The 17,615-nt window shown below is 57.1% G+C and overlaps 1 protein-coding gene across 5 annotated transcripts in view; it reads right to left on the bottom strand.

Annotated features, from left to right (window-relative positions):
- Positions 1 to 3,340: 3,340 nt before the first annotated feature.
- The window catches only part of DPP9 (dipeptidyl peptidase 9), a 39,785-nt gene continuing 25,510 nt past the window's right edge, over positions 3,341 to 17,615 (bottom strand). For 2 of the 5 annotated variants that reach the window (XM_025861384.2, XM_025861378.2), the window contains 9 exons: positions 17,080 to 17,159; positions 14,057 to 14,209; positions 13,449 to 13,584; positions 11,700 to 11,845; positions 10,582 to 10,728; positions 9,605 to 9,757; positions 8,813 to 8,955; positions 7,116 to 7,227; positions 3,341 to 4,388 (listed from right to left, as the gene is read on the bottom strand). In XM_025861384.2, coding sequence (XP_025717169.1) covers positions 4,296 to 4,388; positions 7,116 to 7,227; positions 8,813 to 8,955; positions 9,605 to 9,757; positions 10,582 to 10,728; positions 11,700 to 11,845; positions 13,449 to 13,584; positions 14,057 to 14,209; positions 17,080 to 17,159 — 1,163 coding nt within the window. In that variant the 3' untranslated portion in view covers positions 3,341 to 4,295. Of the gene's footprint in view, positions 4,389 to 7,115; positions 7,228 to 8,812; positions 8,956 to 9,350; positions 9,486 to 9,604; positions 9,758 to 10,581; positions 10,729 to 11,699; positions 11,846 to 13,448; positions 13,585 to 14,056; positions 14,210 to 17,079; positions 17,160 to 17,615 lie in introns of those variants that run through there. The other 3 variants (XM_025861382.2, XM_025861379.2, XM_025861381.2) reach the window with 3 other exon arrangements.

The raw sequence follows: 17,615 nt of genomic DNA, 5'->3' as shown, positions 1-17,615 counted from the left end.
CAGCAAGCATATGCACAGGCAGCCTCAAACAGTGCTGGGGATCCCCCACTGACGGATCGGATTCCCCCACCAGTGGTGGAGAAAAGTGGCCCACATAACAGCCTGGAAGAGACAAATGCCTCTACCTACCACCTCCGAGACCTTGACCTTCTGCCAACAGACACTTGTCCTTTTGTAGCTGCCCATCATCCACCCTCCTTCCTGTTGGCACCCCACTTCTATTTCCGGGCCTCATTGTCGGGTAGGAATGTGACTGACTGAAGTTAGGCCAATGGATGCTGTTTCATGATAAAGGTTTCCAGCTGCCAAGACTCCTGGAGCAAGCCCAGTGCCCTTTGCCATCAGTTTTTGTCCTTCTGTGACTTGTGACCAGTCCCCTCCTCCAATTTATTTCACAGAGGTTTAAGTGAAAGACATCTTATTCTTAAGACTGGGATTTTAAACATTCATTGACTGAGCTTTGTACCCGTAGAACACATTGAGATTGACAACATCGTTCAGTTTGCAATATGGATGACAAGGGACTGATTTCCTTCATATGTAAAGAGAGTCCACAAATCAATGAGGCCCATAGATCAAAAGAAAGGTGGGCCAATGATTACTAGTGAACAAGTGTCTTCAAACATGAAAATATTCCCACACCTAAAAGAAATGTGAGTTCAACTTACAGTGAGATGCCATATTTCACCCCTAAGATTGGCAAAGATAAAAATATTTGATAGCAGGTAGTATAGTACTGGTGAAGGAATGGAGAAACAGGCACACTTCACCCTTCTTGGAGCAGTTTACATGGAGGTGGTTCTCTTTGGAAGGCAATCTGGCAATACTCCGTGAAACTAAAAACGAGTATGCCTTTTGATAATTCTAGGAACTTACCCTATAAACTCAAACATATGCCCAAAATATGTGCAAGACTATTTGTTGCAGTATCACTTATACTGGCGGTTGGTCAATTACAGCCTGTGGGTTAAATCTGGCGGGCTGCTTGGTTTTGTAAATAAAGTTTTATTGGCACCCAGCCAAACACTCCTTTGCATATCATCCATGGCTGCTTTTGAACTAGGAGGGCAGAGTGGAGTAGTTGCACCCAAGGCTGTCTGGCCCACAAGGCCTAAAATATTTACTCTCTGGCCTTTTATAGAGTAAGTCCACTGACCCCTGATTTATACTGATTTAAACAAAAAAGGCCAGAAAAACTGGTTATCCCTTGACAGGTGCCTGGCAAAATAAATTCTGGCACATTCAGAGGGAGCAATAGAATTCAGGTGTTAAAGAGAGAGACTGGCCACAGAATGGGAGAAGATATTTGCAATGACACTACAGATAAAGGGCTGGTATCCAAGATCTATAAAGAACTTCTCAAATTCAACACCCCCAAAAAAACCAAATAATCAAGTCAAAAAATGGGCAGAAGACATGAAAAGACACTTCTCTGAAGCAGACATACAAATGGCTAACAGACACATGAAAAAATGTTCATCATCAGTAGCCATCAGGGAAATTCAAATCAAAACCACATTGAGATACCACCTTACACCAGTTAAAATGGCAAAACTGGACAGGAAAAGAAACAACAAATGTTGGAGAGGTTGTGGAGAAGGGGGAACCCTCTTACACTGTTGGTGGGAATGCAAGTCGGTACGGCCACTTTGGAAAACAGTGTGGAGGTTCCTCAAAAAATTAAAAATAGAGCTACCCTATGACCCAGCAATTGCACTCCTGGGTATTTACCCCAAAGACACAGATGTAGTGAAAAGAAGAGCCATATGCACCCAATGTACATAGCAGCAATGTCCGCAATAGCCAAACTGTGGAAAGAGCCTAGATGCCCTTCAACAGACGAATGGATAAAGAAGATGCGGTCCATATTTACAATGGAATATTACTCAGCCATCAGAAAGGATGAATACCCAACTTTTACATCAACATGGACGGGACTGGAGGAGATTATGCTAAGTGAAAGAAGTCAAGCAGAGAAAGTCAATTATCATATGGTTTCACTTATTTGTGGAACATAAGGAATAGCAGGGAGGACATTAGGAGAAGGAAGGGAAAAATGAAGGGAGGGACATCGGAGGGGGAGATGAACCATGAGAGACTATGTGGACTCTGAGAAACAGGGTTTTAGAGAGGAGGGGGGAGGGGGGATGGGTTAGCCCGGTGATGGGTATTAAGGAGGGCACGTACTGCAGGGAGCACGGGGTGTTGTTGTTGTTTTTTAAAGATTTTATTTATTTATTTGAGAGAGAGAATGAGAGACAGAGAGCATGAGAGGGAGGAGGGTCAGAGGGAGAAGCAGACTCTCTGCTGAGCGGGGAGCCCGATGTGGGACTCGATCCCGGGACTCCAGGACCATGACCTGAGCAGAAGGCAGTCGCTTAACCGACTGAGCCACCCAGGCGCCCGGAGCACTGGGTGTTATACGAAAAGAATGGATCGTGGATCACTATATCAAAAACTAATGATGTAGGGGGCGCCTGGGTGGCTCAGTCGTTAAGCATCTGCCTTCAGCTCAGGTCATGATCCCAGGGTCCTGGGATGGAACCCCACAGTGGGCTCCCTGCTCAGCGGGGAGACTGCTTCTCCCTCTCCTGCTCCGCCTGCTTGTGTTCCCTCTCTCGCTGTGTCTCTGTCAAATAAATAAATAAAATCTTAAAAAAAAAAAAACTAACGATGTATTGTATAGTGACTAACATAACATAATAAAATTTAAAAAAAAGAGACTGGGAGGTGATCACCTCTCTGGAGGGAAGGCGTCTTTTCTCTATGTATCCTTTTGCACTACCGTTTTACTTGTTAAGCCCTTAAAAATAAAAATGGGACTTCCCCAAGTATGGGGAGGGTGAAGGTGCCAGGAGAGGCCATCCTGCTGTTAGGGAGTTAAGTTACCAGAGAGCCATCTGCTCAGGCAGCCTCTGGTCTCCCTAGGTCTCGGCTGCTGGGACAACGGGAAAAGGGGAATGGCCTGCCCTCCTTTGATTCCTGAACCACGGAGTCAAGCCTCTGGCCAAGCACAGATACCAATAATAAGTGAAGGCATCCGGGGCAGAGTAACGGGCCAGAAGGATGTGCACCCTGGCAGCTACTGCTGCCCTGAGGAAGCCTGCGGGCGGACGGGGCCGTCCGGGACACCCTGGGCTGGGTCCCTGGGGTACAAACAGGGGCTGCATCAGGACCCCGGGGCGGTCCTCCCTGGGACCCGTCTGATGAGGAGCGGGGCACCGCCCAGCAGCCCCCCCCCCCCCCCCCCGGGGGGCCCCCCCCCCCCCCCCCCCCCCCCCCCCGTCGGAGGAGCCCCCAGCCCCGGCCCCAGGCTTGGAAGGAACCTCAGGCAGGCGGCTGCGCTTCCAATCTGGAATCGTTTACTGAGTCCACTTCTTACACACATAATTATAAAAGAATAAGAATCGACAAAAATATTTTCTTTCCATAATATGTAGAGGTGGTTCGTTTCTGGTGGGGTGTTTTTTGTTTGTTTTTGCTTCTTTTTTCTTCTTGCCCGCCCCTGGCAGAACACTTGGCAGGGAGGAAAAGGAAGAAGTAAGGATAACCCTGAGGCGGGGAAGGGTCCGCTCCCAAGGCTGGAGCCCCGGGTGTGCGCGGGCGGAGAGCGGGGCCGCGCGCTTGCTTCAGAGCCGGCCTGAGAGCTCCGGGGAGGGCGGGAGGCTCCCCGCCCGCTGCGCACCACCCCCGTGCCCGGCTTGGAAGAAGCCCCGTCTACCCACCCCCGCGCGGGTGCTGACTGGGTAGAACTCCGCGGCCCGGCGGCGGACCCCATTCTAGGTTTAGGCACCCTTTGCTTTGTCTTTTAAATAATCATCAAAAACGCCCCCCCAAACAAAACACACTATGAAGTGGGCGGGTCTGGAAGGAAAGGCAAACGCATGCTTCTGTGCGGCCGGTGTGCGGCAGGGCGGGGAGGAGGCCGGGCCCCGCCCGGTTTGGGTTCCCGGTGGAGTTGAGGCTCCAGCTCCCGGACAACGTTGAGGGGTGGGGATGGCTTGAGGAAGTGCTTCTTGGATGTGGGCCTCATCTCTCCGTCCTGGCAACCGAGAAGCAGCGGCAAAAAACCCAGGAGCATTACAAAAAGGAGAAAGTCGTGGGGGCAGCGAAGGCTGAGGCTCCAGGCGGAGGGGGGCTGTCCAGCGGGGGCGGTGGGAGGAGGCGCCGCGCGGGGTCTGCGGGGGGCCACTCGGGCCCTCCCGCCTGCTCCCCCCAGTGGCGGCGGCGGCGGCGGCGGCGGCGGCGGCGAAGCCACTTGTGCTCTGAATGTGCAGGCCCCGGGCGGCGGGGGCTCAGAGGTATTCCTGTAGAAAGTGCAGCAGCGTGACTTCATAGTGCTCGCCGGACTCCGGGCAGCGGATACTGTGTCTCTCGTTAGGGTAGATCTGGGTGGACAGAGAAGACAGGGCTGGTGACACAGAGGGACCCTGCCCCAGGCGGTCGCCAGCCAGGCATCCTGTCCCCACCCCCACCCCCCGCCCCCCAGCTCAGGGCGGCTCCTGGGTGGTGGTGGAAAGAGCAGGCACCCTGGACTGATGGACCTGGGTTCCAAATCCTCTCTGCCCCCGACTGGCTTGCTGTGCACTCTGGGCAAGTGACAACCTCCCTGACCGCAGCCACCCGCCTCCAAAACCGGAGGAAGAATCTGGACCTCTCCAGGCCTTTTCGAAGGTTGGCCAAGTTCGTCTCTCAAACACAGAGCACGTGCACATTCAGAATGGCACATTCGAGGGACTGCCTCTCTGCCCGCAAGCTAGGAGCTGTCCCTCACACCTGGGGAGGTGCAATGAACCCACGTCAGTGGAGGGGGCAGTGCATCAAACCTTTGGGACCTTTGGTACTGTTCACTGGAGCCACTTGCTTTCGACCAAAAGGCCACATTAGGACTGCACATGCCATGGCTCCCACGACAGGCCTCCCACCCTGGGTTCTGTCAAGTGTTTTCTGGGTTCTCTCCCACCACCTGAGGGGGGCATTATCCCCAGAGAGGAGCGGTGCCAAGGGCCAGTCCTTGAAACCTGGCTGAGCTGACGACCAGGCCCTTGGGTGACGGTGACAGCTTAGGTCTTGCCTCTGACCATGAAAGGAGGGCTCTGGCACCCTAGCAGGTCTCAGATAGACCCTGGGGGCTGGAGGGACAGGCTTGAAATCTGCTGCACACTCTCCCAAAGTACCCAACTCTGGTCTCAAGCTGGGTGGAGCTGGCTTGTACCAGGGCCAGGGGGCCCATTCCTCACCTCTCCCTGCCAGCAAGATGGGTTTGTGAACTAAACCATTCCTTCCTCTCCAGGCCCACAGCCACTGCCCCAGTTCACTACTCTGGAATACATCCAAGTGCCCACAGGTCTCTCCTCCTTCTCCCTTGCCTTCTTTAATCCATCCCTGGATGAAGCACAAGTCTAATCATACAGTCCCCAGTGCAGAACCCTGCAAGGACCTGCCAGTCTGGCATCAAGACCCTGTCTCCTGCTGCAGGACCTCACTTCTCCCCACTTTGGGCACCAGCACTGCCAGGGACAGACCTTTCACACCACCCTGGGTCTGGCTGCCTGGTTACTTCTTCCTCCTTTTGGCTGTGAGGGCAGGGAGAGAGTCTGTGAGGTTCCCTGCTGTGCTCTCAGCCCTCAGGCCAGGGCCTGGTCTACAAGGGTGCTATGTGAACAAGGAGGACCGGGGACCACCAGCCTCCCAGTCCATCTGCTCCAGGGGACCTGAAACAAAAGACGGGGTCCGCCCCCACCTTCCTCACACGCATTCCTGCTCCCACCCCCAACAGAGTATCTCACCTCACCCACAACTTCTCATGGGGAGGCAGGGCCACAGGACTCCAGGCCCACCCTGTGTGCCAAACGCTCTCCCAAGACGAGCCATTTGGCCCTTGAAATCTCACTGGCAGGCAGGAGTTATCCTGCCCATGTCACAGACGAGGAGAGGAGGAAAGGCCCGAGGTTAATGGACCTACAGCCTATGGCCACCTGCGGAGCAGGATTTCGCACTCGTCAGGGCTGTGTGAGGTTCCATGCCGCCCTGCCTCACCCTGATCTGCAGCTGCCTCTGGCCTGTCTGTGAGGATCATGTCCTCCCTCCTGCCCTGTCTGGAAAGGCATGCTCAGCCACAGGTCCCTGAGGCCTGTCCCTCCTCCCCTGCGACCCTCAGTTTCTCCATCTGTCGAATGGCAACATGGCACTCCCCTGAGGACCGAGCGTGTGGAGGCTTCTGGGAGGCAGAAACACCAGGGGTGGCGGCACGTGATCAAACCTGCCCCTCTTACCTCTCTCGCTTGGCCGGCCCCTTTCCTGCTAGGACGACTGACTATGGCTCACATCCCACTGGCTCCCGTGGGCCCCCGTAGGGAGGGGGTCCCAAGGGAGGCGGGCCCACGCACGTCACCCTTTGAAGGAAATCCAGCCGAGGCCCCGCCCCTCACCCAAGCCCCGCCCCTGCCGCTGAAGCCCTGCCCTTCGCCACTAACGCCCCGCCCCTCACCTCCAACCCCTGCCCTCTCAGAAGCCTGGCTCATCACCAAGGCCCCACTTCTCACTGACAAGACCCGCCCCCTTACATGGAAGCCACGCCCCTTGCCCAACACCCCACCCCTCGCCCGAGCTGGTGGCACCCTGCCCGTCGCCCCGCCTTTGCCCCCAACTCCTCTCTCGCTTACTCCAACCACCCTGGTCTCCAGGCCCAAGGAGAGGCCCCAGACACTTCCCCGTGCCTGGTGTCTAACCCCGCATTCTCCCACACCTCCACTCTCCAGCATCCTTCAATGTCACCTCCTTCAGGGAACTCTTCTCTGAACCCAGTCACCCTGAGATGCTTTCAGCGCCCTGTACCTTCCTTCCAGGCAAATTTCTTGGTTTAAGGTAAAATGGCGTGGGCGCGATAAATTCCTTAACCCCGACCTGCCTCCACCAGGCAGAGCTGCGGGGGTGTGCTGGCCTGTCCCCTCAGGGTGCAGATCAGTCCATGGTCGCTGACTGGATGTGGGGCCATGGGGGGCCCGGGGAGGGGTGGAGGCAGCTGGTGGGGGGAGCCCTGCCTTGGGGGCCAGCGCAGCAGCCAGTGACTCTGCCCTGCCCACCCTGCGGGCTCCTGGGGAGGCGCCACCCACCTGGAGCTGGTAAGGTTTTCCGGCTCGGATCAGCTGGGAGACGAGGAAGTTTGTGTGGAAAAAGTGCACGTTCTCATCCAGGAAGCCATGCAGGATGAGCAGGCGGTTGGGCCTGGAAGACAAGGTTGGGTGAGGGTCTGAGGAGGGACCCTCTGCTCCCGCCCAGCGCCAGCTCAGCAGCCCTCGGTGGCAGAACCGAAAGCCCGAAAGCCGGGGGTGCAACAAGCAGGTCTGGGGACTCCCCACTTCCAGGCAAGGAGAGGAGCGGCGGGTGGGCGCACTGTGTGTGGTATGCCCTGAACCACAGGGAAGCTTCTAGAGAGCAGTGCTGCCCCACGGCACTGTGGGATGATGGAATGTTCTAGACCTGCCCCACCCAATGCAGTCATCACAATCATCACCACATGTGGCTACTGAGCACTTAAAATGTGGGAAGAGTGGCCGAGGAACTGTAGTTTTTAAAAATTAGATTTTTTTTTTTTTTTTTAAGAGAGTGCAATGCGGGCAAGGATGGGGAGGGCAGAGGGAGAGGGAGAGAGCCTTGAGTAGGCTCTATGCCCAGTGTGGAGCCCCACGCAGGGCTCGATCTCACGACCCTGAGGATCACGACTTGAGCCGAAATCAAGAGTCAGACACTTAACCGACCGAGCCACCCAGGCGCCCCTAAAAGTTTGATTTTTAAAAATAATTTATTGAGGTGAAATTCGCATAACCTAAAAGCCCCTCATTTCAAACTGAACGATTCAGGGGCATTTGGTGGATTCACAGTGTTGTGGACCACCGCGTCTATCCGGTTCCAGCAGAGCCCCCCGACATTAGCAGTCTCCTGCGGCCCCCTGACAAGCACCACACAGTCCGTGACTGTCTCGATGGAAACGTTCTGTCAATGGCTGTGAACCAACATGAACTGAAATTCAGGGGCCACATAGGGCTCCTGGCTCCCGGACCGGACGGCACAGCCCAGAGCCCTGGGTTTCGAGTTTGGCTGTCCCCAGGGAGCCCGGGCCACACTCCAGACCACGGAGAGCAGCCTCAGCAGGAGAGGGGCCCAGGCGGGGTCAGCCTGCATCGGGAGCCTAGCACGAAAGGCGTGGGCCCCGGGAAGTCGTTCAGCAGATGGAGCCACACCAGAGGGCGGCAACACCATTCCCCCCCACAGAGAAAAAGGCCTATACCGAAGCATGACACGGTATATGCCTAAGCTGGTCCCACGGCCCCGGATGTTACAACCATGTGGACCTGTGTCCCGAACCACCGCATGTCAAATCCCACAAAACTGAGGCTGATCGGATTCAAGACCAACCGACGGCCCCACAGCTGGACACGTGCTTGGGGAGTGAGGGAAGCCTGCGTGTGCCAAGCAGTGTGACTCTAGAGCCTTCTTTCCATCGTTCTGAGGGCAGGGCCGAGGCCTCCTCCCTCACAGGGCAGCCTGGTGTTGGCCTGCTTCTGTGAGGAGCAGTGAGAAGGGAAGGCCTCGGGGTGTGAGGCGGCCGCAGAGAGGGAGGTGCGGAGGCCACAGGAGTACAGCGCTGATGCGGGGGGGGCCGCCGCGGACGCCCAGCCTCGCCGACAGCCGGCCCCGGGGCGGGGCGGGGGGAGCATCCCGGACAGAAATGGCAGGGGCCCGGGAGGGGTGGCGGGAGAGAAATGGGGGCCGCGGTGACCCAGAAGGCTGGGGCGGGTGAGGGCCTTACTCATTGGGCAGCTTCTCCACGTGCAGAGCTACAGAACCCGCCTCGTAGCCAAGCTGGTTGTTCTCTGGGACATCCATGTAGCGCTCGGTGTACCCTGTGTCATAAGCCATCCAGACGGTGACCGGGGCACCCGCGATGGCCACCTGAGGGCCACAGTGGACAGAGCGGGGTCAGGGAGACAGAGACAGAGAGAGAGAGAGAGAGAGGAGAGGAGAGAGAGACACACATACATGGGTCAGGTCTCAGGAGCCCTCGCTTGCCTGCCGGCTGTCCCGGGGCCTCCCCCGGAAGGATGTGAGGAGCGGGCATGCACCCGGGGGGGCTGGCAGGGGAGGGGCCCTCAGACCGTGTGTCCCCCGTGGACCGTGCGTTGTCGAGGGAGGGCGGGTGAGCTGAACGAGGGCGTTCAGGCCGGGACCGGCCCCTCCCTGGCCCCACTGCCTTCCTGCCTCCTCCTCCTCATCGCCGCCCCGCGGTGCCCTGACAGTGCCGCCGGCCTGGGGGCCCCTCCCCCGACGCTCTTCACACCATGCCCCACCTCTGCCCATCCGAGGCCGGGGTCCCGGGCTCAGCCTCCCACAGAGAGCTGCTGGCGGGGTTTTGTGCAGCCGGATGCCATCCTGGGGTCAGCAGTGGCGGGCAATGAGGAGGGGGGCTCGGCCCCACGGGGCTGCTGCGGGGAGAAACAGCCACGTGGCAAGGCCCCTGCCGAGATGCCTCTCCAGGGGGGGCGGGCTCCGAGGGGCACAGGCGGGTGCCCGCAACCAGGAGGGGGGACGGGGCGGGACCCACCTTGAACACTTGGGGCTTATGGATCAGCCCCATGAGCGAGAGGAAGCCTCCGTACGACCACCCATGGATGGCAACTCGGCTCAGGTCGATGAAACTGTACTTCTCGGCCACAAACTGCAAGCCCTCCACCTGGTCCTCGATCTCCACCTGGCCCTGAGGGACGAGGCCGGGCACCTCTCAGAGTTTTCCTTCCATGTGCGTGCCCTGCTGTCCCACCTCTGTCCCTCGCGGACCAGAAGCAGCTCTCGGGAAGCTCCCCCTCTCTCCAGACCCTGTTCCAACCTGCTCCCGGGGGGCGGTGGCCAGACGAGCAGGGCACCGACCCCACCTGCCACCTCCTGGCTGACCCGGAGAAAGTCCCATCTCCCCTTCTGGGCCTCAGTTTCCTCATCCCTAAAACAGGACGTCCACTTGAACAGGGCCACTTTACAGTGGGCGAGGTGGTGACTGTCCCGCACTCAGAGGCCGGGCACAGGCTGAGGCTCGATGAACAGCAGGTGTCATTACCGTCTTCATCCTCACCGCCACCACCACCATCACCTCCATCTTCATCACCACCACCATGCCCACCACGAGCACCATCAGCTCCATCCTCATCACCTCTGCCACCATCACCACCACTGTCTCCATCCTCACCACCACCATCATCACCACCATTAGCACCACTTCTATAGCCACCAGTCCCTGTCTGTTCCAGCCATTGGGACTTCCTGCTGACAGGGCCCATACTGACATGTTTGGCTCATCTGGGCCTTAGGCACCAGGTGGGATGTGTGGATACCTGTCTCCCCATGGGGTGTGGCTCAGAGCACAGCATCAGAGTGGACATCCTCCTTGGTTCCAAAAGGCTGCCCTACTTTTATGCCTGGCATCCTGGCCGGGACTGGCCCTGAGGAGGTGTTCCAGAGCTGCCCCCGAGCCCCAGGGCTGCCCTCACCACACAGGAAAGGCTCAGAGAAACTGTGGAGAGATGTTACCATTTGGTTTTTCAGGGCCCCTTCGAACCGAAGCCCTCTCTGACACGAGCCCCTGCCATCGATCACGACCACGGCGTAGCCCAGGGATGCCAGTGTGTTGAGCCGCAAATACTTGATTCCTTTGAAGGAGTTATTCACCAGCTGCACCTGTGACGGGAGAGCAAGGAGGGGACGTGGAGCTTTAGGACGAGTGGCAAGGAGTCCAGTGTGAGATACCAGGCAGGAGGGGCTGGATGGGCCAGGGGCCAGAGGGATGGGGCCGGGGGTCTTACAGCCTCATCAAAGCTCCTGCACTTTACTGTGGAGGCTGCAGATGGCTCTGGAAGGGTTCTAGCCACGGGGAAGTAGAAGGTCAGGCAGGGGCCCACTCTGCACCAGGCTTGTGCTTAGGATGGGCTCCCTCCTCAGCCAGGGCCTCTGCCGAAGCCCTACCCTGGAATCACTCCCTGATATTTTCAGCCACATTCTGCCCCCTTTCTACCTGCAGTTTTCTCTAAAAACAGACAAAAACTGGTGGTGTTCTCGGAGTAACTTGACTCAACCCAGTTCCTCACTTTGGCTCTACTGACGTTTGCAGCTTTATCAGTCTCTGCCATGGGAGGGCCATGTCAGGTACTGCAGGGCGTTGACTGTCCCAGGCCCCCACCATAGCTGTGATGGCTACAAATGTCCCTGGACATGACCAAGTGTTCCCTGGGGGACAGAATACCCCCAGGTGAGAAACTGCCATCTTGGATGGACCCCAATGCCCATCTGCCTGCCTGGACCTGTCTTGTCCCCTTCTCAGAGAACTGGGCCCAGGGCCCATGGCTACCTCTGTCCCCAAGCAGGTGACTAGGGGTGACAGCGGGTCACTGCTGGGCAGGTGGACCAGACAGACACCTGGGGGTTAGGGGGGTTTCCCAGAGGGACAAGGGAGCATCAGCAGGGGAAGGGGGCAGGGAGTTGTATGAGAGGGTGGGGTGTACAGAGACCCAGAGGCAGGGGGGCAAGGGCCCCCAAGAACCTGTGTGGTCAGTGGGGCTGCGGCCCCCTTGCATGAACCCTCCTTCTGGCCTAGCTGGCACCCAAGTCCTGGTGTGAAGGAAGGGGGTGTGGGGAGCAGGGCTGACACCCACCTGGGGGCCTCCATACACAAAGAGGACAGTGGGGTGCTTCTTCCCTGGCTGCACAGCGTGGGGCTTGTAGATCATGCCGTAGAGCCGCACGTCTGACCGCGTGTGGAAATGGAAGATTTCCGGGGGCACGTAATCCGGGGGGCAGCCTGCAGAGACAGAGCAGCTGTGGCTTTTCGGGCCAGAGGGCGCCAGGGAAGCACATCTGGCTGAATGAAGCCCAGGCGCCACTGCCTGGCCCTCGGCTGTGGAGGGAGGATGGGAGGCACCCTGTCTTCTGTGCTTCCTGATGGTTTACATCAGAATCCAAGGGCCACAAAGGACGCTTGGTCCCATGAGTGTGCGCGTGGCAGGCTGCGGTCCCCCACAGCCCCCGACACTTGCTGATCTGATCTCCAACGGGGATGGCCACGCCTCTGCTATTGTCTGCCCCTGATTTTCACCTTTGCCAAGCACCACTGGTTTGCCAATCATGACAGTGAGGCAAACATCTTTCTTTATGATTACCTTGAAAGTTTATTTAGGTAAATAGAGGAAGTCAATTTAAAAAGGAAATAAGTCAATTGTCACGTAGGTTCTGTAAAGGGTCAGACGGTGAGTACTTCTGTCTCTGTGTCTTAACTACACGGCTTGGCTGTCTCGGCCCCGGTGTGGCCATGGACAGTCCCTAAATGACCGGGAGTGGCCGGGCTTGGTGCATAGACCGTGTTTGCCCACTTCTCATGGAGGTGGGCTGCAAACATGGCAAGTCTGGGAATTTCTGGACGCGGTGCTTCAGTCCACCTGCCTGCAAGCCCAGGGCTGGGCACCAGGACCCAGGACTTCCCACTGCTGTCCCCCTTGCTGTGCTGGGTGTCTTGGTAGGACCCACCCTTCCCTTGGTTTCATCTGTAACACCGGGCCCAGGGTTCCTGCTCTATCAGGTCCTGCGGTGATGTGGGGAGAGTCATAGACTGAGTGAGCTACTGGCTGGAGACTTCTACTGGGTCCCAGAGGGTGATAATGTAACAAGATGCTTTCCAGCCCACAAGACACCCCACAAACGCCAGGCATTATTTCCTAGAGTGTTCTGGAAATTCAGCAAGTGGCAAATCTGGGGTCAGGGAAGGGCGTCCTTTTTAGTGTGTGATTCCCATGGGCTAGGCGCTGTCCAGAGTGTTCGGTTTTCATCCTATGGACTGCCTGCCATGAGACCGTTTCATAGAGAAGGACACATTTGAGGGAGACTGACTGACTTGCCTATGGTTCTGCAGCCAGCAATGAATCTGGGGCCACCTGAGCAGAGTTCTGGCCACCCTTCAGGCTCTTGGGCAAACTGGAAAGTTGCCTCTGTTCCCCGAGGCTGCACTCCTGCCTGATGCCCCAGCTCCTTCCACAAACAAAGGCATCGGGATGTGTGCCCTGCGCAGATGCCCCTGGAGACAGCCACCCAAGGATGAGAACGCCCTACGCAGGGACTCCCCATGTCTGACAGCTGGTCGCTCTGTGCCGTGCTGTCCCTAACCACAGCGCAGAAATTAGAGACAGGCCCAGGGGGCAGGGCCCACAGGAGAGGTGGGGCCGCTGGTAATGCCCAGTGATGAGCTCTTCGGGCCCCCGGGGCCACTTGCTGCCTCGAAGCTGCCAGAACAGCCCCCTCTCGCCAGTGTTATTTAACAGGGCCGCATCTCATTTTACAGATAGGCAAGCCGAGGCTGCCGGGGATGCGGGGGGAGACTTGGTCAAGGTCCCCAGGGATGTGGGGCTACTCACTGGCCGCCTCCATCATGCTGGCCCAGAAGTGGGGCTGCTTGTGCAGAGGGTCATCGTCGGGGCCGCTCAGCTTATAGACGTGCACGCAGGGTGGGGTGCCCACGCTGCTGTAGTGGCTGATGAACATGTCGAAGTTCTGTAGGCAGGATGGGGCGCTGAACACTGCATGATGTGTGTCCTTCCCGACCTCCCAGTCCGCTTTGGCTCCCTCTGCCCCCGTCACAACCCATTTACTGTCTCTGCCCTGTGTGCTCACTTGTTTAAACTTTAAAACTCTTCCACTCACATGAGGTGGGTGCTATTACCATCACCCCCATTTCACAGATAAGCAAACTGAGGCCAAGAGGAATCTGTCCCCTGGCCAGGGACCCCCCCTACCCCCGCCACTTCCCCGGTGGTAACTGACCGACCTAGGGTCATACCCAGATCCTTCTGATGCCAGAGCCTGCTCACGTTGCTGGTTCTACAGCCCACGGACTGCTACCAAATGCTGACCCTGGACTGGAAGTAGCCCTGGGCACATTCACTGCCTGACATTCTAGATCGTTCTGACAGGCTAAGGCTGGGTGCCCTAATGGTGCCATCAGGCACATCTAGGGAGTGCCCACCTGGCTCATGGAGCAGCTGTGGGAGAAGCCGGGTGTGGTAAGGCGCACGATCTCGCCCGCCGACTCATAGCTGACCACATAGAGGTGGTGCTCCAGGGGCGTGTCCTTTGTACCTTGGAAGTACACCAGCTTCGTCTCCTCGTTGACCCAGATCTGTGGGGGCACAGGGGCGCCTTGTGAAGCAGCCCCAGGCCGGGCCTTGGACTTCCCGTGCCTTTGCTCCCACGGTGGCTGAGGGAGGGGGCTGATGCGTAGCAGAGAGATCCAGGCCCTTCTCCCTGCCCCCACAGGGAGGGCCCAGAGTTATGTGCCCGGGACGTTTGTTCTCTCCTTAGCTGGCTTTAGCCCACCGGCCGGAAAAGAGCTAGCTGGGAGAGAAGTGCCTCGCAGACCTGGTGGGGCAGGAGTGGACAGCAATCTGAGCTCACTGCATGTCCTCTGGTAGGACTTGAAATCGGAACGCCAACCCCAGACAGCCCCTTCTGGGCATGCCCAGAGCTGCGAGTGCAGAGCTGAGGGCACAGTGGCCCAGGACAGAGGCTGAGGGAGGGGCTGGCCTGTGCCCGAGGGCCCATCAGCCCCCAGCCCTGGTCCCTAAGAGGTCAGCTCACCCTTCTGACCCAGGTGCTCAAGGCTAAGGAGCGGCACCTGCTTCCTGGGTGAAGCCCCGTCAGACCCCAGTGTGATGTTTAGTGATGAGGCCTCAGGAAGAACAGGAAGGAACCCTGCTCTGGGGACTGGAAGAGCCACTCTGCCTTTCCGGGGCCAACCTGGCAACATGGAGGTAAAACACTTAAAGAAGGAGTGTTCTCTGATGCAGCATTATGCTCCAGGGAACTGTTCCTGAGGGCTCTGCTCAAGGGGTGACTTTAAGTAGAAGGACAAACACGCTGTGTTCTCAATATTAAAAAAAGGCGATGACTTGAATGTCCAAAAAGACAAACTGGTTTCAAAATTATGGCACACTTCTCTGCAGCCACATAAAACCATATTTTCTAAAAAAACCCAACCCCTTCAAATCCCCTAAAACAGTGTCCTGTGGAGAGGCGCCCAGCTGGCTCAGTCGGAGCATGCAACTCCTGATCTTGGGGTCATGGGTTAGAGCTCAATGCTGGGCGCAAAGATGACTTAAGTAAATAAATCTTTGAAGAACAAAACAAAACCCCCCAATGGCCTGTGGAGATGTGTGCATACAAAAACGCTCTGCCGGGGTTTTCGCTGCGGTCGGCCACCTCCGAGGGGATGAGGCTTTGGGCGCCTGAGTGGGGTGAGGAGTGAGGGGATCCCCAATGTAGGGTTACTTAGAACAGTTCAGTTTGTACAACAAACACTGATGTATCCTTTGCTGCCGTCCTTTTAAAATAAATGCAGGTTTTCTAGAAACAGAGAATGTCGCTGGAAAACCCCCACCACACGCAGTCACTTGCCAGTGTTGTCACCAGGACCACGTGAGAAGGTGCACACCCCGAAGGAGGCGCTCCGGGGCACCTGGACCCCCCGCCCCGAGGCCCCCAAATAGTGCAGGCGGCTCAGAGCTGCACCCTGCCAGCACACACGGCCTCCGGAGGGGACGTGAGAAGCCAGTCTTTCCCTTTGTAACCTTTAACATGCTGCTGTGTTGTCAACGAGACTTCAGTTAAGGATAAAAATAAAAATTAAATTAAATGCTGCTGTGGCTTTTTAAATGTCTGGGTAAAAACCCAGGCGTGCAAGCGCCGCAAGGCCCACAGCGATGGAGAAGGGGGAGAACTTGGGCTGGCAGGTAGGCCAGACGCTATGCTGGGGGCTTTGGGTTACTTTAAAGCAGGGTCCTCATCAGGGCAGTCCCCCCCCCCTCCTGCCGGGGACATTTAGCAACATCTGGGGACATCTGTGGTTGTCACACCTGGGATGGATGGGCTGGGGAGGCTGCTGATGTCCCATAGTGCCCTGGAGGCCCTGAAGTGGGCAGTGCTGAGGGGGAGAGACTCTGCCATAAAGATGAACAGATCAGAGCTCCCTGAGGGTCCCATCTTACAGATGGGGAACGGAGCATAAGCACCCAGCACTGAGGGGCAGGGCTAGGCTGGGAGCCCAGGGGTGCCTCTTAGCAAGAATCAACCACAGCAAAGGAAGAGGCAACCTTTAACCTTTTGGTACCCGACCCTCCGACTCGCCTTACAAATAGGCGATGAAATGTGAAATCTTACACCTTGCTTCTGTTCCAACAATTTATAGGGACGTCTTTCCAAGTCAGTGACCGGGTATCCGTCAGGTGTGGTTATGCTATCATCAACGCCCGTATCTGTGCCACCTGTACGTACCGGTATCACTCCTCTCAGGCTCACTCAAGTGTGTACTGACCACTACTTCCCACTGTGTGAACAGCTCTATAATGCACGCATGCGTGCTAACATCTCTAATGTCTGTCTTTGGTCCAGGAGGCATTTATGCTGGTGTGAGGTAGGGATCCAGGAAGTCTGATTAAGAGCTCTCTCCATAAAATTTGGAATTTTGTAGAACTGGACCCTGGTGAAGAAGCTTTGGTCAGAGGCAAGTCTTGCCACGTTTTTATGATGGTGCATCTGGGTGAGTGGAAGGTACACCACTTGTCTCTGCAGCTGCATCTTTGTCCCCAAACCTCCCGGGGACAGACGTTGGGGCAGGCCCCGGTTGGAAGCTGCAGGAAAATCCCACCGTAGGCAAAGTGTCCCGTAAACTGCTCTCCCAGGGAGAGGTGGTTTCATAAGCGGGAGAAGGCTAACAGAATGCAACAGGTGCACAGAGCAGCGCCCACATCCCGGACTGGGCTTGTCTCCAGCTGGCCAGAACCAGAGCCCTGTGGCCCTGGGCATGCTGGAGCAGTGGATGGAGCTGAGTGGAGCAGAGCAGGAGGCAGGCGCAGCCAGGAGGGAAGAGAGAAGCCACAGGCACATGGGGTCTGCAAAGAAGCTGGAGCGAGCGTACGCACGTGTCTGGGCACGTGTGTGCATACAGGCGTGCGTGCAGGGCGGGTGGGGAGGGTTGCAAAGAGATTCTGGTACCTTGGAGCCGTGCCTTGCCAAAACCTCCCATTCACCGCTAGTCAGCGCGATCTCCTCCTTGATGGGGCATTTAAATTCATCTGGAAGTAAGGAAAGGAAGAGGTGAAGGGGGCCCCAGGCAGCTGTGAAGGGGACTCAAAGGCCCTGAGGCCAAATTCCACCTGAGCGAACTTGTCACAGAGCCCTGCGCGAGCAGGGCCAGGTGGGAGACGAGAGTGAGCTGGCTGAGCCTCAGACACGGGATGGAGTGGGGACCCCCCACACGGGCCACGGGGCCTGTGCACAGGTTCCGGCATCTCCCAGGGAGAGCCGGACAGCTGCGTCTGTATTGGACGCACTGATCTTAGAACCCTGCAGAGGCCAAACCATCAACTTCCGGGCTCGCGACCTGTGACCTCTTAGCACATGTTCGTATTCTGGAGAACCAGATCTGGGTTAAAACGCTTTGGCTGAGGCAAAGGCTCGGCTGAGTTTTTATGACAGATTTTTTGGATTTTGGGGGGCAGATCTCACTTTTGAATTTCCGCTAGGTAAAT

The sequence above is a fragment of the Callorhinus ursinus genome, unplaced genomic scaffold (assembly GCF_003265705.2).
Source record: "Callorhinus ursinus isolate GAN/ISIS: 27379988/994484 unplaced genomic scaffold, GSC_fseal_2.0 scaffold77, whole genome shotgun sequence".
Taxonomy (NCBI): domain Eukaryota; kingdom Metazoa; phylum Chordata; class Mammalia; order Carnivora; family Otariidae; genus Callorhinus; species Callorhinus ursinus.
The sequence above is the reverse complement of the archived record's forward strand: the minus strand, read 5'-3'. Positions and strand labels throughout refer to the sequence as shown.